General features: G+C 40.3%; 1 protein-coding gene and 1 long non-coding RNA gene across 5 annotated transcripts in view; both read right to left on the bottom strand.

The window, feature by feature from the left end:
* Window positions 1-10,903: 10,903 nt before the first annotated feature.
* On the bottom strand, window positions 10,904-14,371 carry LOC133272275 (uncharacterized). The gene is made up of 2 exons (XR_009744379.1): window positions 12,451-14,371; window positions 10,904-11,054 (listed from the first exon to the last, which is right to left on the bottom strand). It is a non-coding gene; the product is annotated as an uncharacterized LOC133272275 (long non-coding RNA).
* A 665-nt stretch (window positions 14,372-15,036) lies between these two features.
* The window catches only part of FRMPD2 (FERM and PDZ domain containing 2), a 62,842-nt gene continuing 53,339 nt past the window's right edge, over window positions 15,037-24,539 (bottom strand). For all 4 annotated transcript variants that reach the window (XM_061459266.1, XM_061459267.1, XM_061459268.1 and 1 more), the window contains 6 exons: window positions 22,705-22,853; window positions 20,950-21,040; window positions 19,494-19,828; window positions 17,873-18,088; window positions 17,540-17,602; window positions 15,037-15,932 (listed from right to left, as the gene is read on the bottom strand). In XM_061459266.1, coding sequence (XP_061315250.1) covers window positions 15,861-15,932; window positions 17,540-17,602; window positions 17,873-18,088; window positions 19,494-19,828; window positions 20,950-21,040; window positions 22,705-22,853 — 926 coding nt within the window. In that variant the 3' untranslated portion in view covers window positions 15,037-15,860. The remainder of the gene's footprint in view (window positions 15,933-17,539; window positions 17,603-17,872; window positions 18,089-19,493; window positions 19,829-20,949; window positions 21,041-22,704; window positions 22,854-24,539) is intronic.

Raw genomic sequence — 24,539 nt, 5'->3', positions numbered from 1 at the left:
CTACCTATGAAGCTTTTCTACTTGATAGGTTCTCATCTCTGCATTAAAGCACTCAGAACACAAATCCATTTAGGGTTTTTGCAAGCTTCTGTCACTGTATCAACAGCTCAGTTTGGTTATGGATTTAGGGAGAACTAATAACATAGAAGTGGTAATCATAGACTTCTCTGGCTTGGAAATATAGTAGGAACATCTGGAACTGACTACATGCTAAAGCTTCAATGGAAAACCCCTTTTGAATTTGCTCTGAAGTTCTGCTTTCTTTCAGCTTATCCCCACTCTGTATCTTATTTATGGTGGTCTGAATCAAACATCCCTATTTGAACTCTGCTGAACTAACAGAAGTTTGCTAGTACAGATGAGAACAGCTATTCAGACAATATTCCTGTTCCCTGATCAGTGCATTCTGAAGTGTTTGCCACTGTTTTGCCTCAGAAAGTGAACTAACGTAGTGGCATACTGAAAATTACCTTAAGGCCAGGGTATGGAATGAGCTCATTTTAGCCAGAACTGGCTATTGTCCCAAATTAGAAACTCTGATTTTCAGGGAGGTGGACAAAAGAGACCTTGGGCTGGAACCCTGACATGGGCTAGCAAACAGTCCCACTGCACTGGGTATTGCAGGTACTTTTCTACCTCTAAATTTCCTGTATGTTTCCTGTTATCCGTGAACGGGACCTCTGGAGATGGTTTACTTACAATATCATCATGAAAAAACATGTTATACTAATTCTAGTTTGATTTTGATTGTCACAAAAGCAAATTGCACTGGGATATTTGTACTGTTTTCAATGTGCCAAATGGCAGGGCTAGTGGTTCAAAAGACCTGAATTCTGCATCTGCTTTTTTCCTGGCTTCCCAGGTGATCATAAAGACAGTTTGCAAATTTCCTCTTTTAATCTTTCCCCACCACTGAAGTTGGATCTTCTTTGTAAAACACTTTAAAATCTCGTTCAGCAATACTGGTTCAGAGTGGTGAGAATATGGAGTATTATTTTACTAGCAAAGAAGGTGACTTTTGTGTAGTCTTCTGTACCTGGACAGAGATTAGAACGTGATCAGAGATGTGATTAGTCCATCACACCCTGACAGATCCAAGGCATCATTAAAGGGTAGGAGGCAGCTTCCTTACAGTCTGCTATGATCTAGTGATCTGAGGAGAGACAGTGACCAAAGTGAATGGCTGTGATGAGCATCACACCCCACTGCCTGTCATAGTCACATGTTAATCAGGGTGCAGTAATTTGTGAGAACATTAATAAATACACATCACTCTCTAGGGGACTGCAATACATTATTTTACCTTCAACAATAACAGACCTTGTTATTGCAGAGAGAAGCTCCTGTCAGGGCAATCAAGGATGGCCACTTTTAATGAAGACAAATGATCTCCAGCAAGCCTTGATTTGGCTTAATGGCTCACTAGTATGAAGCATGGATTTAATCAGAGCTCCAGCTTCTGTCACGCATGGGCCTTGAAGTCAGGTAATTGGAAGCAGGTGCTAAGTACAATTTAAATGAAATGTCTAGTTAATAAGGACAGTTTGAAACAAGCAATTTATACCCTTCCCCCAAGCCATAGCCATCTCAGGGACGTGAAGGCAGCCAGCTGTGCTCAGGAACCAAATGACTTAATTTCTCAGTGTTGCTTTTCTCACTCCCAACACTCTGTTGCTACTTTTAGCTTGCCAGATGTCCCAATTGGATGGACAACTAAGGGACTGTTTGAGCTCAGTATGCTTTGTTTTCTGCTGGAAGAGGCAGCTAAGCCAAAATCTGGACGGAGATATGGTCCAAAAGATTCTGGCTTTCAAGCTTCTCAAAGTCCAGGTTGTGAATGAGAAGGAACAGAGTATCGGTTTTTCCCCTAATACATTTATCATTGTTTACCCCTAAACTGTGGTTCTGAATGAGGGGATTTGACTCTCCAGGCTATATTGTGCAGGCCATTTTAGATGGCCACAACTCCTATGGTTGAAATTGGAGTACATATAAGCCACAATGCCTCTCATAATCCAAATTGAGGAGCCTTCTGAAGAGCACTGTGGTCCCTTTCCTACCTGCTAACATGTTACGTTTCCTTCAAAGAACATCATCATAGTTCGTATTTTTATCTTTTTCCTTTTTGGTGGTGATGGGGCAGGAAGGAGAACAGAACTTGTGAGTAGCAGAAAGAAACTGCCTACAACCCATGATCTGTGTGTAATTGTCATTTGGAGCCATATAGGAATTGTCAGCATCACTAAGTCTTCTGCTGTAAAGGAAAGTCTTCCAACATTTGTAGTTTGTTTTGTTTTTTGTTTGGTTTAGTGTGTTTTTTTTTGTTTCCTTGAAAACCTGCTCAGTCATGTGCTTATGAAGTAAAAAGTGCTTGTAGCCAGGGAAGGAAATCTGAACATGTTACCTAAAGCAACTGCTGCACCACCCCAACACCTCGCTAAAAAATACTTACTTTTTACTTACAGTCTTGAAGAAAGGCCTCTCATTTTCAGGCATTTGTTGCCAGCAACACTGGACCTTATAGGGAATATTGGGATTTATAGGAAGTTCAGTGAATTATCACTAACACATTTGTTGTAGTCTAGATTTTCAAACATAAATCAAACAGAAACCAAACTGGGTTTTAAACCCTAATTTTCAGTTACTTAAAACAAGAATCTAACAAATGAGCAGAAGTATAATAAGAGCAGTACTATTGGTACTATAGGATCTTCCTTATCTCTTTTAGGTCTTTCTGCTACCTTTACACTTGAAACTAGCAGTTAAAAGGTAGTACATTCATAACAAAACCAAGATTTTACTTCTGAGGGAGAAAGTAATTAGGCACTGGCTGTGGAAATATTTTCCATTAGCAATTTTTCAAACACAGGCTGGAATGCAACAATGCCTGTAGGGACTGCATGACTGGTACAAACCACAAACCTTCACTACAAGGACATTTGTATGATCAGCTTCTGAGAAACTTGTTTCTTAGTCAAGGAAGTACACACAGGCAAGGAAGGACCACTGGTGCAATTAAGGAACCAGATATCTGTGTGCTTTCACAGGATAACATATGTGCTGTTTGCTTTGCAGTGGCACCAGGCAACAGGTAGTGCTGCCTCTCTACAGCAGGACCGAAGTTACTAAACCTGAGCCATGGTAGGTGCACCTATTTCTGGGATCATGACGTGGCAGTGGTACTGGAAATTGATTTCTCTCCATTAATATCTTATTTTAGCAGGATGACTCAAGATTAGATGCCCTCTAAGGAATCTTCTTTAGAGAAGAAATAAAGTAATCCCTTGCTCAAATTGTTTGTTGAACTGCTTGGAAGCATGAATTTTTCCTGGGTGCCTCTGCAGTTTTTATCTAGATTTCAGGAAACCAAAGGGGTTTTGGCTTTTCAGATCCATTTTGAAATTCACTGTTGATTATTTTTTTTAGTTTTGATTTTCATTCTTTTCCCTTCATCTGTTTTATTAATTGGGAAAAAACCTGACTGCTATAATTAACAGAAGAGAAATAGAACAATCTCGAGGAGGCAAATGGATCAAGAAAAGAGAAGTAAAACACAGGCTTTTTAGATTAGAAGTTAGTGTTCAGCTGGTCAGAATCCTGCTACCCTTCTGCTTTATGGCTTTTATTTCTTCTAATAGCCCCAAAGGTGGAATATTTCCCATTAGTTACAAAATAATTAACAAGCAAAGTGTTCAGATGGCCTTTCAAGTCTACAGCAACATTGTGCTTATGCATGTGATCGCAGCTCAGATAGCTGCAAAAGAGCTGCCAGCTCTTAGAATTACTAAGTCTAGCTAAGTCAGGTACCAGAAGCAGTGGGCATTCAATAACACCAGCTCCACCAGAAACTGAACAAAGCTGGCTGCTGTGTGAGCAAATACGCTGTGTCAGTTGCAATCATGTCTCTCTGTAGTGGAGGAGAGAAGCAGCGTTCTGTAAGTGGCAGAGGTTTGTGCTTCCAATCCCAAAGTCACTTCCTATTCATGTGTGTTTAAGGAGGGGTTGTCATGGGCATGCATGATGATGAATAATGATGGGAGAAGAAAAGAAGGGTAATTTGATTCTGTACCAGAAGGGGAAGGGTTGCAATGTCCACCTTGCCTTTTGAATGTTGGTTGTTTCTGTGTACCTGTCAAAGTAAGATGTTTATGGCAGGAAGAGAAGCTATGATTCTGTCAGAAAATGAAGCATTGGAAATGCTATAATACTGTATTTAGTCATTGGCCCAGCTGAGGAAAAAGAGAAGTTCCCAGATAAAGAAAAGGAGTTCATGATAACTGTTTAATTGATGCAGAAAGAAACAATGGAGAGAAACCCCAGCCTGGGATAGTAGTTCCGCTTTCCTCCTCAGGAAGCGGAATTGGGATGGTGTAATCATGGAGCAGTGAATAATTTGTGTGTGTTCTGTCTGCAGTCATAGAATCACAGAATAGTTAGGGTTGGAAAGGACCTTTAGATCATCTAGTTCCAGCCCCCCTGCCACAGGGAGGGACACCTCACACTAAACCATGTCACCCAAGGCTCTGTCCAACCTGGCCTTGAACACCACCAGGGATGGAGCATTCACAACCTCCCTGGGCAACCTATTCCAGTGCCTCACCACCCTTACAGTAAAGAATTTCTTCCTTATATCCAATCTAAACTTCTCCTGTTTAAGTTTTAACCCGTTACCCCTTGTCCTATCACTACAGTCCCTAGTGAAGAGTCCCTCCCCAGCATCCCTACAGGCCCCCTTCAGATACTGGAAGGCTGCTATGAGGTCTCCACGCAGCCTTCTCTTCTCCAGGCTGAACAGCCCCAACTTCCTCAGCCTGTCTTCATACGGGAGGTGCTCCAGTCCCCTGATCATCCTCATGGTCCTCCTCTGGACTTGTTCCAACAGTTCCATGACCTTTTTATGTTGAGGACCCCAGAACTGCACACAATACTCCAGGTGAGGTCTCACAAGAGCAGAACAGAGGGGCAGGATCACCTCCTTCGACCTGCTGGTCACGCTCCTTTTGATGCAGCCCAGGATAAGGTTGGCTTTCTGGGCTGCAAGCGCACACTGAAGCCAGCTCATGTTCATTTTCTCATTGACCAGCACTCCCAAGTCCTTCTCCGCAGGGCTGCTCTGAATCTCTTCTCTGCCCAACCTGTAGCTGTGCTTGGGATTGCTCTGACCCAGGTGTAGGACCTTGCACTTGGCATGGTTAAACTTCATGAGGTTGGCATCAGCCCACCTCACAAGCATGTCAAGGTCCCTCTGGATGGCATTCCTTCCCTCCAGTGTATCAACCGAACCACACAGCTTGGTGTCATCGGCAAACTTGCTGAGGGCGCACTCAATCCCACTGTCCATGTCACCAACAAAGATGTTGAAAAACACTGGTCCCAACACCGATCCCTGACGGACACCACTCATTACTGGTCTCCAGCTGGACACTGAGCCATTGACCACAACTCTTTGAATGCGGGCATCCAGCCAGTTCTTTATCCACCGAGTGGTCCATCCATCAAATTGATGTCTCTCCAATTTAGAAACACAGATGTAGTGTGGGACAGTGAAGAATGCTTCACACAAGTCCAGGTAGATGACATCAACTGCTCTACCCCTGTCCATCAGTTCTGTAGCCCCATCATAGAAGGCCACCAAATTGGTCAGGCAGGATTTCCCCTTAATGAAGTCATGCTGGCTGTCACCAAGCACCTTGCCTTGAAAAGCAAGATGCTTACTGGCAAGTGTTTTTCAAGATAGGTATGGAAAGTTGGCTTTTGTGCTCAATTTAGCTCACGACTCTCTATGTAGGTTCCTCTGTAGGCTGGAAAGCAGTAGCATAGTCTTCCTTCTTGTGCATACTATTGTATCTCCTCCCTAGTCTGCTGTGTGTTTCAGGTACAGAGCAAAACTGTAGTGTTCACTACTGGTAAATGAAGGGAGCTTGACTCAGATTGAGCTATCAAATCTGATAGCTCAGATTGAGCTTTGGCTCTGCTTATGTCATCCACTGTTTTATCCACTGACACAAGGAAAGGCTCTTTCCTCAACTCCTTACGTTTGCTGTTTTACCCTGTTCTCTTCAAAAGGGAAAAGCACTCAAGCAAGAGGCTTCTGGTGCCTCAACTCCAGAGATCCTTGAGAGCTTGGTGACATCTGGTGGGAATTGGAAGGATCGCATGTAATTTATAAAAAATTTTACAAATATTTCCCCCCAACTAGTCACAAAGATTGCTATTGATTTTATACTCAAAATAGCAAACATGATGTTATAATGGTGCATATTGAGCACTGTATAATTTAGAGATCAAAGGGCTTAAAATGCTGATGGGACATAACAGAGCTTAAATGGAAGGTATTTGGGACTGGGGTTTTGCAGGTATGTAAATACCATCTTTTTATCAACCTGGTCAGAATATCATTGTAAAAAGCAAATCATGCAGGTTACATTTGCTCATCATGCAGTGCCAGGTCCCTGACATATAACCAGTTTCCATCATGCTTAAACTTTGCACAAAGCACTTATATGCCCTAGCCTGGGAAGTACCACTGTGACTATGTTTAGCAACCCATTTGCAAGCAGTTGGATATGTGTGCCAAAAGTTTGGATTAGGCATGGGTCTGACATTTGGTGCAAAACTTCAGAGAAGGGAAAGGTAGTGAAGATAATGTTATATTCAGGCTAAATCTGGTAAGGAAAGAGAAAATGGGTTTCTTGAACTTCAGATGATTTATCTCATTTGATCTGCATGCAAATGCATCAACAGACCTTAGTCCTTTAACATAGCAGACTATATGGAGTCTTTGGAGTTTAGTGTTAGGTATGCCCATTATTTTAGGTTCCCTGACCAGCACTGGAGCAGGAAAATATTCTGCTAATACTGAGGTGTTCATGGTACTATTGTGACACAGTGATAAATTGTTAAGTCCTAACCCAGAGAGAAAGCCATGTTCACCATCATGCTATACACATGGCATCTTCTGGGGCAGGAAGGTTCTCCTGTACAAAGTACAGACAGGACTAAAGATAAAATCCCCATTGACAAAATCTCGAGTAGCTGTAATGGGGCACTTAGTTGAATGTTTTTGATTCTGTTCTGCAGGGAGCAGTGTTACATGCATACATGTTTGTGCACTCACAAACACACATTAGGTTGAGGAGTTAACACACGCAGTGAACACACGCATAGGTTGAGGAGTGAATTAATGTCTTATTTTAGTGTAGATTATTCTGTGATTTGGCAGAGGATGAGAGCAAAGAAAAGAGGGCATTTCTCCAAGGAGTTAAAGAAGGGTGGGAATTTCATGCGCCTGCCCTATTTCCTGCATAATCTTCTGGCCTGCATCAGTCATCTGTCTGCTCCTGCAGTATTGTAGTCTGGTGAATGCATCCACATTTACAAGGATATCTTTCCCAATCCTGCCGGTTTTCTTCCAGAAAGTAGAAATCATGTACATTTGTGATATGAGATAGATTGGAAATGGTATATGCTACCTTTTCCATAAGTCTCCAGAACCTAGAGGTAGCCTGGCTGCACTTTGAATTATTCAATGACAAAAAGCTGGGAATCAAAGTGCGCAATTGGGGTTTACAAAACTGTTGCCCTATCAACTAAACAACTAAGGAGGGAGAACTGTTGACAAAATGGAGGGAAGAAAAGTTTTATTTACTGGATAATTTTAATATATTTACTTGGTGGTGGTGTTCCCAGCTTATTCTGTGTCCTTCTCAGAGCTCCAAGGAGATAGCTCAGTTTCATCAGATGCTTTGGTAGAGTTCAAACCAGTGTTATGTAAGTCCTTGGAAAACTGAACATGGCCCTTTGAGCCTTTTGAGTTTCCACTGACAAAGGCTAACAGAAGACATAACCCAGCAGCCATCCACATTCTTAGCTAGGGATCTAAGTGAATGCTGCTGAGAAGTGGAGTAGGTGGAGAAGTCTCCATGGGATTGAAAGTCTCAGCAGGAGCTGGAATGGAGTACTCTGGAAGGAGCTGCTGTTGTCTAGAGCAATGTTGCTCTGAAGGAGTTGAGCATTTGTATTGAGCTGAGAGATGTGGTCATCCCACTGCTCCTGGAATCCCAGGCATTATCTGGATTCTGATTATGGGAGCAATTTTAGATCAAAAGATCTAAAATTGCTGTCAAGCAAAAGGAATGATGCTTAATCTGTGCTAAGTGGCTCAAGTTAGGTGATATTAATGGTATTCTTGCTGTGAAATAACCACTTTGTTCCTACTCACTGTTCAAATTATAGATTAGCAGTATCCTCCTCTTTGCAGGGGAAAGGCACATGCAGCAAAAATTACTCTCAGTTGTGTGAACTGTTTCCCTTAATGAAGCAGGACAAATTTCCTAATAATAGAGACAGGTGCTTGCTACTTGTACTGTACCTCACACACAGTGGTGAAGAGGAATGTGTGATAACTGAAAAGTGCAAACATGGAGAATATTTTGTGCTTTGTGCTGTCTTTTTCTTTGAGTACTTCCTCAACACTTCACAAACATTACCTGTGAGCCATGTATCTCCTCTAAGATGACAAAACAGTTGACAAGGAAAATGAGGCGTGATACTATTAAGGAATTTGTCTTACAATGAATTATAGGTATGATGAAGAGATTAACCAAGAAGTTCTGGAGGAATATGTGTAATGCTATTTCAAGTTACATGAACTATTTTTTTATTTATCTACTGAAAGTCAAAATTCCCCAAAAGTCATTCAATTATTTCAGTTTAGGATAAAAAAAAGTCAAAAGTCAGAAAGCATTGTCTGTGTTCCTGTTGAATACACAAATACAGGTTTTGCCTGGTTTCAGTGAATAAAATAGGTGTGAGGTCGAGGCAGGATAGTTTAGTGAGAGACCAAGATTCAGTTCCTGCCTCAACAATGACAGCCTCCTGATCGCCAAGACAGTGTTGTCAGTATGTGGTTCCTTTGGTGACATGGTGCTAAACTTGCAGTGGTATCTGGAGCCAGCTGAGCGAGGTTTGGGATTTCCTTGTAAAGACTCAACAGTTTCGGAAGTGTTTTTTCACCCAACATTTCCAAAAGTGTGTGAGCTAAGTTTCTGGCTGCTGTGGGTGTGATTTTTGCATGTGTTAGGGGTTGTGGCAAGACTGCAAGCCAGGCATGCTCCCTCCTGATGCTGTAGCCCAAGTTGCTGCTTTATCAGAACCTTTACATGTACAATTACAGCATTTTCCTTGCACTTATGGTGGGGGTTTGCTTTATGTGAATACTTGTGTTGCTATAGCTACATTTCCCTAATGCTCGTTATTTCCCAGTGTCTTTGTCGCTCATCCAAGGATCCTGGCATTAAGCGAGCTCACAGCATGTAATTTCTGCCTTGGGAGCTATTGGCAGGTGTACAGAATGGCCAAGAGGTACTGCAGCTGGTTTGTTGCCTGGGCTAAATCTACTTCAACCATGAAGGAAGTGTTCAGGGAAACAGGACCTTTCTTACAGCAGTGTGATGGGAAAGACAAGCCTACAATCACTAGTGCCCCTTTCCAAGAGGGTTGAACGGGAAGGAGGAGAAGAAACTGTCATCTCTCAAGGGGACAATTACAGGGAGGGGAGGGATCACGGGCAACTTCAGCTAATTGCTAGGTTGTGTAATGAGCTGGGGTGCTGGACAGCTACTGTATAGTCTCCATTGTGTCCATTGTGCCTGGTTGGGGGTGTACTGCTCCCGGGCATTTTAGCTGGCTTTTGGTTTTGAATGGTTTAATGAGTGAGCTAAATAGCTGCAAAATGCAGAGCAGGCTCTCAAAAAGTTCACTTGCCCTCAGGCATGCCTGTGTATCTGGTGCAGAGCAGAAGGAGCAATGAGTTCTGAACAGCCACCTACTTCCTGTGGGAGGGAGCTATGTACAGAACTCAGTTGCACAAAGAAAGACAGCAAAGAGTTAGTTAGAAAGTAGAGCTGGTCACTGGCAGATCTCGCAGACTGACACCCAGGAGATGCTCCAAACTTCATCTTCTGGAATATCTGTCATATAAGGAGAAGCTGAGAGAACTGTTGTTTAGCATGGAGATGGGAATGTTTGGGGACTATATGTACAAATTCCTACAGGAGAGGGAGTAAACAAGTAAAGAAGGAAGAAACAGACTCCTTTCAGTAGCATCCAGTGACAGGACAAGATGCAATGGGCACAAATTGAAATACAGGAAATTCCATTTAAACTTCAGAAAAAAAAAATTTTACTCCGGTGGTCAGATACCAGAACAGGTTGACTAGACAGATCATGGAGTCTCCATCCTTGGAGATACTCAACACCCAACTGAACAAAGTCCTAAGCTGTAGATGATACTGGTCTGAGTTGGGGGCGTTAGACTAAATGCTCTCCAGAGCTTTCTTCCAATCTCATCTATTCTGTGGATTTGTGTTTCGGTGTTAATGCTTCCGTGCTATTGGGTCTACAGAAGTGAGAACAAGTATGAGGTTCTGTTATTCCTGGTTTGCATTAAGTAATTGACCAAGACAAGAAAAATGGTACCTGTATGTCACTACAGAACATTTTCCTGGTTTTACAAGCTTCTTTCTAAACCTACAGAGCCACATGAGTGCAAAATTATGTGCAAATCACACTTCACTGTTACAGATATCTTTTATAAGTTCTGTGGCCTTCCATCACACACATGAATGGTCATTTAAAAGATCAATCTAATAGTGGATTGTCACCCTCAGTCTGCTTAGACTGCAAGGGTGAGCTCTCTTTTTGGGGTAGGGATCTCAGCTATAATGTTCAGTCAGTAGGCAGGCAATCTTCATGTTGAGCCCAGCTTTGTGACTTAGCAACTGTGAGAAATACTATTCTCCTTCACGGTAACTGTTTTACTGGAGGTAAAACAGTTTACTGGAGCACTGGAGATGCTCTTCCATTATAAATCCAGTAAGAAAGGCACTCAGACTATGCAGAGTGTCATTTAAAGTGCTATTTATTGATGCTAACACTGTAGAAGAAGAGATGATAGTACAGATAATCTTATGTCCCTTCAGATGGCAGAAATTCTGAGCTGTGCAGCATCAAAAAGGCAGCATATGATCCGGGCGCAGCCCATCATGCAGACTCTGTCTGAGAAGGGGTTTCCCTCTTTTGGTCATTTGAATTATTATATGGTTTTGGACAAGAAAACAACTCCATTTTTCTACTACCCAACAGAAGGAGTGTTCACATAAGAAATTCTTGCTACACTTCTAGGTAAAGGCAAGAACTTGAAGGTGGTATGATCACCAGTAGCAAGTGGGAGATGCCTACAGGCTCTCTGTTACAATTAGCTGCCTGTGTTTATTCTGTAGCTGAGATATTCACAGCAGAAGAGGGGACTGAAGGCTAAGCTGTATGTGCAGTACAGCGCAGCCATTGGCCTACTCAGGTTAAACTTTATCCATTGTTGGTGTGCAATGATTGGGATCATTACACTGAGACATATGACACTATCTCCAGTAGTCATTCTGCAGATGGAATTGCAACATACTTGATGAAAGAAACCAGTTTACATGTATTATCTTACACTAATATATCCTAACCCAATCAGATTCAGCTGCTCACAGGGTTTCATAAAACCAGTTCTTGTAAAACTCCAGGAAGATTTACCATTACTCTTCATTTTCAATAAATGAAGGAAGAAAGCACTCCATTGCAAAAGCACCACTGCTTTAAGATCAAGAGCAAGTTTATTTATAAATTAGGCTCTTGTCAGATTTGGACAGATCCTGTTCCTGAGGACAATGAGTACTTTCTTATCATTTATTTTAGGATCTGTAGGACTGGCACCAGTATGGCTATATAGTTGTCAGCACTATGCAGCCCCTGCCTGCTCAGGCAGGAACCTGTCAGGCTGAAGCCAGAGTGCTACATCCTGCCGACCCTCTTCTGGTAATGCTTGTGAAAGAGCCTCAGTGAAAGTTCATGGAGTGATTCTGTGCCAAGGACATGAGTGAATCACTGTGGTGGATGCTGTGGCAGTGGCGATTTGCCCATAGATGGCAGCGTTTGCTGTCCTTTTGATATCCTGGTGATACTTGCATTTACTGTATTTGTTCCACCACAGAAGATTCTGTTGTACAGAAGGCCATAAACTCCAACTGAAAATACAGTTAGAGAAAACTTTCTGACTCATCTCTCAGGCTTTCTAAAAATAAAAATTAAAAGGAAGCCCGAATAGCATGAATAAAGAACACAGAAGTATGACCCTCATTTGTGCTGTGTATTGGAGGAGACGGTGTAGACCTGTTCTCCGTAGCCAGATTCCCCTATACATAAACACATCATAAATGTCTTCTAACTGTTTGCAGTGTATCTACGCTTTGAGTTCAGTGGCCCCATCTATAGAGAATATAAGCGTACCCTAGTAGTGCAGCGTAAAAGAAGAAACCTGTGAGGTGCAGAGAGAATCCCATTTAAGTGGTTTGGCTTATTCAGGAAGTCTACAGCAGAGCTGGAATTTGAATCCCTGAATCCTACCTTTAAAGGGGAAGCTGAGTACAGATGGTTCCTTAGCATCTCCAAGACACCGTATACATCAGCCACATCTGCTGAGCACTTTCTGGTGATGACTCATTGTTTATTTCTCCAAACGTGGTGTAGGGAGAAGATGCATCTATCATTTCATTCCTTTCCTCCTCAAAATATATAGGCTGTCTAGGCTGACTGTCAGCAGTGGAGTTCATGATCAGTACTAGTATGGAGGTAACCAGCCTTTAGCTTCAAACATGTGCAGAACCTTTGCAAGTCTCCAGTTTCCTTAAAATATTTTCCTTCTGTGGATTGAGAGACTCTATCAGATTGCTCCGGGACTGTGATAGATGGAGGGTCTGTCACCCAGCATGTGGTTATTTGTGTCTATCTGGCTGCACTCAGAGTGGGTTTGAGAGTCTCTGAGATTTTCTGTGGGAAAGTTTCTTTATTATAAAACAGATTACAAAATATCTGGAAGGACAGTTCTGTTTTATCTTACTGTGCTAGCAGCCTTAAAGGACAAGATCTGTGTAAATTGTATGTTTCATCCAAAACAAAGTTCAGTCTGAGTGACAATGCCATTATGGGGATCACAACCATAGGATCTGTTTAAAAGCATTTGATTATTATATTCCTATAGGCTAGGAACATGGGATATGCAGAATGTCTCAGAGGTCAGTAATACCTGCTTTACAGAAATGTACAAAAGGTAGCATAATCCCAAAATCTGCCTTTACAGGAAGTTTAAGACTCAATTAATAAAAGATTGTTTTCCCTAGATCTCAATAAAAAGAAATTGAAATGAAACACAGTGCTTCCAGAAATCTTTGTAATATCCCTATAAATCAGGAAAAACTTCCGTCAAACAGCAAACACTTCTGTTGAACAGCTGTAGAGATGGTGCACAAATGCAGATAAACAAATAATGCCATGAAGATTGCCTTGTAAATCCAGAATGCTTTTCCTAACTTACAGAAAAAGCACTCTTGCATAAAGCACAAGAATATTTTCACTGAGAAGCTTTTTAAAGCTGTTCTGATACATAAAGTGAATTGTGCATTCGTGTGCATTCATTGCATAGTCGTACATGTGCAGTAATTAAAATCAAAATGAAAGGCCTAGTACCAAATGAAGGTAACAAAGTTATGAATAAAACTTTGACTGATGACATCGGACAAAACTGCAAATAGTCCTTTACATGCAACATAAAGGTAGCAAATGCAGACTGCATGGAGAGCAATGCTTCTGGGAAGGCTCAGATTCAATGAATTTAAGACAAAACATTGAATTCTGTTAATATTTATGCCAATTTAATTCCAGGGTTACTCCACTAACTTAGTGTTACTCTGGATCTCTATCAATACGGTTGAAATTAGCATCTGGCTCATTGTTATAAATTTAATTTCTATCATTTCCTGACTTCCAACAGACAGAAAAAATGGCCCTTGGCCTTAATTATAATTGTATTACAGCGGCTTTTTCTGAAAGTCATATTTTTAATTTCTATTTAATCCATCCTTCTTTCTGAACTATAAACCTTTAATTCATAATGAAAATAAACAGCTATTTTATTGTCTTGTTTCTACTGCAGTTTTATATTCAAATGCCTCAGGATTTTGTCCTTTCCTGAAATCAAAGAAGTTTTAAAAATATGTACAATTGAGTTAAATAAATTCTCTTATTATATTCTATGTTTAAAAGTTACTCTTTCAATGCAACCACCCCACCTTATAGATAGAGGACTTAGAAGTAGCACTATAGAAACAAGTACAGTCTTACAAACTTGAACAGCAGATTTCTGGTCAAATCTACTCAAACTCACACTAATGAAAACACTTTTTACAAGAGAAATAAACTGTACAGAGAGTTATTTACTCTAAACTGAAACCAGTAGGACCTCCCATAGGTTGGTTCAGATCCTGGATAAAAATTAGAGTCATAGAATAGTTAGTGTTGGAAAGGACCTTAAGATCATCTAGTTCCAACCCCCCTGCCATGGGCAGGGACACCTCACGCTAAACCATCTCACCCAAGGCCTCGTCCAACCTGACCTTGAACACTGCCAGGGATGGAGCATTCACAACGTCCCTGGGCAACCCATTCCAGTGCCTCACCAACCTCACAGGAAAGAATTTCCTCCTTATATCCAATCTAAACTTCCCCTGTTTAAGTTTTAACCCGTTACCCCTTGTCCTGTCACTGGAGTCCCTAATGAAGAGTCCCTCCCCAGCATCCCTACAGGCCCCCTTCAGATACTGGAAGGCTGCTATGAGGTCAACACGCAGCCTTCTCTTCTCCAGGCTGAACAGCCCCAACTTTCTCAGCCTGTCTTCATACGGGAGGTGCTCCAGTCCCCTGATCATCCTCGTGGGCCTTCTCTGGACTTGTTCCAAGTCCTTTTTATGTTGAGGACACCAGAACTGCACACAATACTCCAGGTGAGGTCTCATGAGAACAGAATAGAGGGGCAGGATCACCTCCTTCGACCTGCTGGTCATGCTCCTTTTGATGCAGCCCAGGATACGGTTGGCTTTCTGGGCTGCAAGCGCACACTACTGGCTCATGTTCATTTTCTCATCGACCAGCAATTACAAGATACTTAATGAAAATGATCAGGGGAAGATGAAAGGTAAATGTGTGCCACAATGCACACACAGTCCTTTCATCTGGCTTTGCATTGCATTCCTTTTCACATGGATGCAGAATGAAAGAATACTGATGCTGTCTAAAGATGTTCATATTGCTGGGGAAAAAATAATATTCTATCCAATTATTAGAACACTCTTTCTGCTTTGAAGAGAACCCACTAGATTTTAAAGGCATCTTATTTTTCTGTCAGTTTCTTAAGATGTCTTTTGATGGTGGTATAAATTCCTGGGCTGGAGTGATGACTGGAAATGATTCTACATTGTTCAAGCAACCAAAGCTAAATAAATTGAGTCCTTCCACACAAAAGCATAACTACTGTAGAAAATGCTGATTTGCAGTCCAGAAACCAATAGTGCCCAAGAATATGTAAGGGACAACTAATCTTCCACCAACACCAGCAGAACCTTAGATTTTCATAGTTGCCTCCCGAAAGTGGAACTAATTCCAAAAGCTGCTATCTCCTTGTCAGAGTCCCAAAATATTTTCCATACAATTGATATGTTATTTTACAGAGCACGCAAATTCCATTTTAATTTAACAGCAGTGTTGCAGCACTGGTTGGCTGTTTCTCCAAACTGTGTGTCAAGACTTAAATGACTTACCAACGACATGTTAAGCAAGGTTTTGAAATGCTTTAGAAATCAGAGTAATCTAACAAAGCATGTAATATAACACTTGTCTGTGCTGGCTTGACTTTGCTTTAAAGCAATTACTGAGTGGTCCCTGGAGTCCAACGGGAACAGCAACAGGGAAGAGTCATATTGCAGTCAGTCGGAATCCATTGCTTGAAGGTTCTGAAGGACTTCCAGCACAACTTCATAGCAGAATAAATACTCATCCTGGATGCAAACACATCAATGTGAAACATCTAATTACATTCAACATAAATTCTAGACAAAGAACAATGAACTGTTTGAAGTGTTGCTTATAACACCAGCATCTATGTAACATCGACACAAAAACTTAGATATTTAAGAGAATCTTTGTTCTTTTTGTTCCATCACTTGAAAAGCTCATGAAAGTTTTCTTATTCAGTGCAGTACCTGTAAGCATGTGCTCAAGCCTCATTTAGGTCAGTAAATGCTTAATTTTTATCACACACTCAATCATTATCCTGAAGAAAAATATATCAAAGCATATGACAAAATATTTGCCTACAGGAAGAACGTACCCTGGTCTTGTCTTATTTTATTTCACACCACTTGTTTGCTCAAAACTGAGTTAGCCACATCTTATCTTTTCCTGTGTGAAAGCTCTTTTCAGGGGTAGGTTTAACTCAGCAGTAGTAGGCTTTACTGAGGTGGTGATAACTTAGGAATACAAAGAGTTCAGCTGAAGGCTGCAATTTTTCAGGGTAGAGTTTATGCTGTCTCACTGGTTTTGTTGTTGATCCCTGCTTTTCTTTTTCCTTAAAAAAAAAGTGGGGGAGTGGGGAGGGAATGGGGATGGGACTGGGAGCTGTACTATAATGGTGCTTTGCTTTTATTTCCATTAGTTAGTAAGAAACAGACCTTTCATATTTAGATCTAGACACCGCTTGGCTGGAAGGGTGTTATTTTCCTCAAATGAGAAGGCTAAATTTATAGAATCATGGAATCATAGAATCGTTAGGGTTAGAAAGGACCTTAAGATCATCTAGTTCCAACCCCCCTGCCGTGGGCAGGGACACCTTACGCTAAATCATACCCAAGGCCTCGTCCAACCTGGTCTTGAACACTGCCAGGGATGGAGCATTCACAACCTCCCTGGGCAACCCATTCCAGTGCCTCACCACCCTAACAGGAAAGAATTTCCTCCTTATATCCAATCTAAACTTCCCCTGTTTAAGTTTTAACCCGTTACCCCTTGTCCTATCACTACAGTCTCTAATGAAAAGTCCCTCTCCAGCATCCTTATAGGCCCCCTTCAGATACTGGAAGGCTGCTATGAGGTCTCCACGCAGCCTTCTCTTCTCCAGGCTGAACAGCCCCAACTTCCTCAGCCTGTCTTCATACGGGAGGTGCTCCAGTCCCCTGATCATCCTCATGGCCCTCCTCTGGACTTGTTCCAACATTTGCAAGTCCTTTTTATGTTGAGGACGCCCGAACTGCACACAATACTCCAGGTGAGGTCTCACGAGAACAGAATAGAGGGGCAGGATCACCTCCTTCGACCTGCTGGTCACGCTCCTTTTGATGCAGCCCAGGATAGGGTTATCTTTCTGGGCTGCAAGCGCACACTGCCGGCTCATGTTCATTTTCTCATTGACCACCACCCCCAAGTCCTTCTCCGCAGGGCTGCTCTGAATCTCTTCTCTGCCCAACCTGTAGCTGTGCTTGGGATTGCTCTGACCCAGGTGTAGGACCTTGCACTTGGCATGGTTAAAGTTATGCTTTAAGCCCCAGATTTATCAAAGCATGATTGAGACATTTAAAAATCATAATCTAGTTGAATATTGAAAACTTACCTTTGTTTGGATCATGCCAAATCGCTGATGTCTCAAGTCTCTCACTATCTGCTTGATGTTGAACTATCAGAAGAGAACAGGTTTTATTTTGTTGACATGCAAGTTATAAAGAAAGATTTAAGCAAGTTCAGATGGGGAAGTTCTGACTTAGTTCTGTTACAAATAGTATGTTTGCAGTTATTATCTTTGTTGCTTAAAACAATAAAAGCTGGTTTGTTCCATTTTGTTACATTGAATTCTAACAGGAATTATGCTGGTCTAAGATACTCCCACTGGTTTTTTTGACATCCATACCAATTTGTAATACTTAATGACAATCTGTTTGATACTTACAGATAAATCTTTTTCTATATAGCTGAGCAGAACTTCAACAGCCAGCAAAACTCCACTTCTTCCAATGCCAGTGCTACAGTGAGCAACAATAGGTCCTGTGCTGTGAGCTCTTCTCATGTAACAAATAAATTTTACAAGCTGCTCAGGCAGTTCGGAAGTATTTTGGTCTGGCCAAGTGGTAAACTGCAAATGACTTATAATGCGCTTCTCTTCTGTCTGGAAGAGCAAGACCAAAAATGTTAAGAATGACCAGTTCTAAGACCAAGTTTCAAGTAATTCCACTGATAAATTTTCCATTAGCTTCATTCTTAGTCAATTGTTAGTCTACTGAACAATTCCTCAGCTTTTCATTCTTGAGTCTATTAAGGTTTCTTTTAGGTTTTCAGAAACGTACTCAGAAGACACAGGCCTAGGATATTTACTTCATATAATATATATGACACACTGAAGTTACTCTGGATGTAGTTATCTTATTTGATTAGAAAGGAAAAACAAAAACATTTGTTAAATTACATTCCAGTACTGTATAGTAAAATTAGTTTTGTAACCGAACTAAGTCATACTAATAGAAGAGTAGTAATATGATAGACATGATAGCAAGATTGTAAATGCTATTCTGGTATGAGATATAAAAGAACAATTTGTGATTAGATACACTAACACACAAACCAAATCAAACAAAAAAATTCTTACAAGAATAATCATAATGTAGGTAAATTAAAGAGTATTATTAACAGAATGGTCCTGGGACAGTACTTCTTGTTGCCAGCTTGCCATGTTAAGCTGAATGCAAAAGAACTACCCAGGATTTTTACAATCAGAAAAAAGTGAATGCATTTTTGGATTTCTCCTGAAGTAAAACTATGTCTTTCTGCAGTAATGTAATATTGGTCCAATACAGACATAGCAAACTAAGATAACCATTGAAACAATTACATATAACAGCCTATCTTCTCATCTTAATAATCTTTTGGGGAAACTCATATCAAATGTTTTACTATGCCTCACACTTAGTGACATAAAGTAAATTGGCTTTTCTTTATATAGAGATTTTTTTTTCTTGATGGAAAATGACCAATTTAGTCTGGAACAAGAATGAATCTTTTAATGGTTTCATTAATTTATATGTCCTGCAGAAATTTTTGCAAAGTTAAGTAAAGCTTTGAGGCAAGCTATTGAGGCAAGACTGATGGACTTATAGTTGCCCAGTTTCCATGTTCTTACACTTCGATTCTGTATTTGTAGTTTCTGTATTCACGTCTTCTTTTGACATTAGAAAGAAATATCATTAATTGTAAAATCTAAAAAAAACACTTTCTTCCCCTTCCAGCCAGCATTAGAGAATGTGAATCCACTCTGGCAGCCGTTACTGATTTGACTTAATGAGAACAGTAAGCAATTCTGCAAAACACTGAATGCACCAGCTCTGTGACTATTAAGGGACTAACTTTTGGACATTCTTGTATAACCTTAATTTCATGCCTGTTATTCAGATTTTTACATTCCTAAAAATTACTGAGCAAATGTTATGGAAGACGCAAACAATAATATTAGAATATACTTATGTAAAATACCTAATGAATTTCATCATATACGAAAATATTAAGCCTACTCAACTTACCTGCTTGTTGATCATTTCTATTGTTCTAATTATGAAGTATTCCAGAATCTGGTAATTGTCTAGCCTGAGATGGAAATTAGCCAGGTCTATAGAGTCATGGGGAGGTTCAGGCCAGTATCGGTGACATCTGATTTGCCCTAGCTCCACTTCTTTTGTCATCATGGCAATCACATCTGATTCACTCTCCCAGACCATTTGCCAGAAATCAGCCACAGTGGATGGCAAAGGCCCTTGGGTTGTAATATAGAAATGTTCATCTTCTCCAACTTTCATTCTAATGTAGCTTGCATTAATGTAGCCATTCTTTTCTCCCAGAGGAACTCGTGTCCTATCATCTGTACAGAAACAGAAAGTAGTTATTTCAGCTATAGATCTGAAACAAGAGTTCTACCATCTCTAGCAGTCGGGATGGTGAACCTCAGCCTCAAGCAGCAAAGTATGCCTCTGGATTTTCAAATACATTTGACAAGTACCACTAGTATTAATCACCATTAATAGGAATTCCCACAGATAAATTGTATTGTTCATTTCAGCTTTATTTCTCTTAAGATACCTGTGTAACGCTCTGACAAGCCTTCTAATTACCATAGAATTGTATGGCAATGATTCAGAATAGTGTATCCAATATGGCTTTTAATATATGGGATGGGAATATTGTCACTGGACATTGCTGTTTTAAAGCAGGAAACTCCTGAGAACGTTCACTGTGTCACTAATATGGAAAGGTGACTGTGCTACAAATTTTGCATGTGTTTTCCTGCTGCTGCAGTTCAGAAAGACATCAAGGGTCCAGCAAGCGTTCCCGTTCTGTTGTGATACCTCTCAGGGAATCATTGGGTATTACAGGAATTTTTGGAAATCCTTATTAACAGCAGATATTCAGCTCTTGCACTGAAATCTTCTAAATGACTAAAATGACTTCTCATCAGTGAGCAGACTTGTTTCTGACTTAGAACAGAGATGAGCAGCTAAAAGCTCTGGTCGTATATTACGCTTCTAAACACTTCTGCAAACATCTTTATTTTTCCAAGAGACGCATAACTCCATGATTTCCACCATGCTTTCCAGAATTCCATTGTGTCACAAACAGTAGATATAGCTGTACATTCAAATAGATTTAAAGATCTGCTATTATAGTTCAAGTTACACTTGCCCATAGAAATGTAGATCAGTATCTCTGAGAAAAATGGGAAGGAAACACTCAGATAGCTGCCCCCTACCGGACAAAGTCCCACCTTGTGGAAGATGATACTTCAGAAAACTACATACTGTGCAATGCTGACACCCTTACATGAACTCTACCTCCTTTGGAAAAATCTCAACACGTTTCATTGTTAGCATACCTCTCAGTGGCTAAGAATGTAGTGGGATTTGCATCTCCTTTGTATCAGTGTTAAAACTGCTTTTCTCTTTTCCAGTTAACTGAACGTATGTTCTCATTAGTGCGCATACTTACATGGAAGAATATCTCGGTATCTGTTTTTATCCCGGTTTTCTGGTGCTTTGCCAGTTCTGCAGTCATCTATTGGTTTCAAACGTTCTAAAGCCTAGAACAAAGAGAAATAATCCATGTTGTTCACATCCTTCATAGACAACCTTTATAGAGTTGGTGTGAGCAAATTGTACCGCTGTAAGTGACCCAACATTGGTAAATAGACTTCTTACAGAAGAGAATCAGTACATCACCCTCTAAACTTCAAATTGCTTTGTACTTTCTTCAGTCTGCACAAGATTTCTGGGGTTTTCAAGTGAGATTTCCAACCCAAATCCTCAACCCTTGTCATTACAAATCCCTGTTGTATACTGCTGTGAAATGGATGTTTGGAATAGTGTCTTGGTCAAATGTCCAAATGTCAGTATTCATAATTGATGACATACTAACTAAAGCACCAAGTATTGCTCTATTAACCAGTACTGAATGTCAGTGAATACTTTTCAGTGACAGGGAAAGTGATGGATATAGAGAACAGCATCAATGGTGAAAAGTGCAAATAATGTGATTGTTGAGTACTTCATAGCAGATTTAGGGGAATAGTGCAGTGTAGCTGGAAGCAGGCATGTAAAAGTTAATTTCGTTTAGAGTTTTGAGTTACCTTCACTTTTCTTTATTCTTTAACCTCTTTGGTATGCACTGCACAATGCTCAACCATCACATTATGGCACTACACAGTGTATATGGGCTGAAATACATGTGACATTTCTTTAATATATTCATCTGTTACTACAGCTTTTACTCAGATAAAATATCCACTGGCTTTGGTAACGAGTGCATTCCCTGTTAGATCTTTATGTTTTCTGTGCAGACGCGTGTTTCAGCTCATATGCTCTGCCTGGACCAGTAACAGAATGGAATGAATGGAAATTAATACATGCCCTTGAGCCTTTAGGGAAAGTCAGCAAATCCTATACACTTCAGCCTGTGGGATTTTCTACCCAGAAAGTCAGAGATATAAAGGCAAGTGAAAGGAACTGATAATGTTGTAATTGCTATTGAAAAGTGGTAGCAATCTATTTCCCTGGTTTTGAGTACATCCTTTAAAGGAAATTCCAGTACTGTGCTGAAGAGTTACGAAATAATCTGTTCTTTAGGAATTTGATGATAACTGAGTACTCTTTTTATATCCTGAAACAAGAGATTCTATATGCTTCCCTAATTTTATATATTTTCATGCCATCAGATGTAATTATGTGTTTTCATTATCTGTGGAGTTACATTACTTTTTTCTTTTTAATTTCATAAAGTTCCCAACCTTAATAGCATCTTGTGGCAATGAGTTCCATGATTCACTGGAGCATTGCGTGAAACATTTTGTTTTCAACTAAGTGTTTCAGGACTACTGAATCCCTAGCAGCATGGATTTCTTGCTTTAGTGCAGCCTCAAAAATAGTTCTTAGGGAGATGTTCAGCAGAGCTGAGGGGGTAATAGGAAGAAGTCAGTCTAGGAAAAAGTGATTAATACTCTAGTGTATTATTTTTCATTCCATGTGGGTTGTGTCTTTGGACAGGGAATAGTGAAAGCCTGAGCTGTGTGGAAAGAAAGATCCAAATACTGTAGCATCACCCAAACAGTAGAGTAGAAACCCCATTCTGGCAGGAATAATTCTCTGAGAAAGTGGAGTCAGTAAAGATATACAAGCCAATCTCCCATACAGTATGCAGAAAGCTGATAAAAGTCACACACTCAGATCTTAAAAAGTAATCACACTTTACCACAAACTCCTTTAACACCTCTTGAGTCTCAATCCGAAAGTGAAGGTCTCGAATAAGACCTGTGATGCCAGTCGTTGGACCTATTCCAGCCAGTGATGTTTTAAAGTTAATTAAGTGAGTCAGTTCATCTCCAGAAGCAAAGGTTCTACCTATATATCAACAAAGAAAAACAAAGGAGTTTTTAATTATCATTGTTCATAGTACAAATTCTTGGCTTTAAAAACTAGGGGGCTGCAGTACATGAGTACATTTTGATGCTTATACTGTGGAAGTGAAATGTGAAAAAATATTTTTGGCTTACTTATGTTCACAGCAGAAAGAAGAGTAAGTCAGCACCATGGATACAACCAGCACCACATTTCATGTCATTTGGAAGCAGATCCAACTATTGCAGCTTATTGCCTCATACAGTTTCTAAATACAGTCTGTTTAAATAAAGTGTTCTTGCAGAAATTCTATTGGTACTGGAGTCTTTCACCACATCTTCACGAGGAATCATCTTCATCTATCCAACACTTTCCTGAAAATTAGTACTGCCACACCCCAGTGCTAGGAATAATCACTGCAAATTCTTCTTCCCTGAAGTAAAAGATCTTCTGTCCTTTTCATCTTACCTCACACTCCTCTTCAAGAATGAGATGCAAAGCAACAAAATCAGGATTCAGTTTTACTAATTTGCTCACTCTGAAGTATATGTTCTGATATGAAATTTGACAGATTAAGACAATGGATAAACATTTATATCTCTAGAAATATGACTACTTTACTGTAGCAAGTGAATTTTTTTTTTACCATGTAGAGGAAAACAGTAGCTTGTTTGGTAAAAAATAGTTGTTTGAGGCAGAGAAATTAGGAATTTGTCCTTTTAGTCATAGGCTACTGTTGGCAAAGGATAACATGCCAGCTGTCTCAAAGAAACCCTATTGATCAGTTCTACAGGTTTGTGGTATGCTGAAGACAAGAAGCAATGCTCTCTTTTCCTCTTGTAAGATGTCATCTCTATTCTTAACCAATCTCCATAACAAAACTGTTGTGCTTTCTATGCTTTTGTCTGGGCTACAACTTGCACCTGCCTTGCCTGAGCTTCTGAAACGATTTCTGTCCACTTTCTGTTCTCTAGCCATAAGATATGCCAGGGTATTTCTATTAACTAGTTGAGAGTGCCAGTCAAGACAGATCTGCCACTCCAGACACAGCACGCTATTTCCTATACACCTCTCTTTTGTTCCAGATCAAGTGGAATAAGAAAGCCAAAAATCTGAGCAGGTATGAGAGGAGAGATTGGTTATAATTTTCTATTTGCTAGCCAGCACAGTTTGGTAGTGTGAGGGAGATAACTGTGATTTACTTCTTCTAAGAGCCATGAGCAATTCATTGCTTCCACGGGGCAAGAAGAAGCAGGGAGAGACCTGTATTTCAGAGAATCTATAGGATACTGCAGTATGATTGCTTTCACAAATTTTTCTTGTTTGGAGCGGAAGCAGCTTTATTTCCTATAGGAACAACTAGGCAGATTCTTTCTGTAAATGTTTTCTGGTATCAGAACGGCTTTAGCACCTGAGCTGTGAAAGTGCTTCAGTATGTTTAAGCACATCAGTTCTAGAGGTTTTAATTTCACTCATTATATGATGTGAAATTCAAAGCCATCTGCTTTTATTTCATTCATTTTGGAACAAACTAAGAATTTACATTTTTAATTATGCACTGGGAAGCTCCCACAATTTTGCTTCTGACCCAAATTGCACTAGTTTTGTTTTCTTTTTTTCATTCAGCCCCTGAGCCAGTGTGTCATTTCTTTGCACGATCCCATAGTGCATGACTTGAACAAATGTTAT

The sequence above is a fragment of the Pezoporus flaviventris genome, unplaced genomic scaffold, assembly GCF_033815535.1.
Source record: "Pezoporus flaviventris isolate CSIRO_AGI_PZ_B2104156 unplaced genomic scaffold, CSIRO_AGI_Pfla_v1 ptg000029l, whole genome shotgun sequence".
NCBI classification, from domain to species: Eukaryota; Metazoa; Chordata; class Aves; order Psittaciformes; family Psittacidae; genus Pezoporus; species Pezoporus flaviventris.
This window is presented reverse-complemented; position numbering and strand designations above follow the sequence as displayed.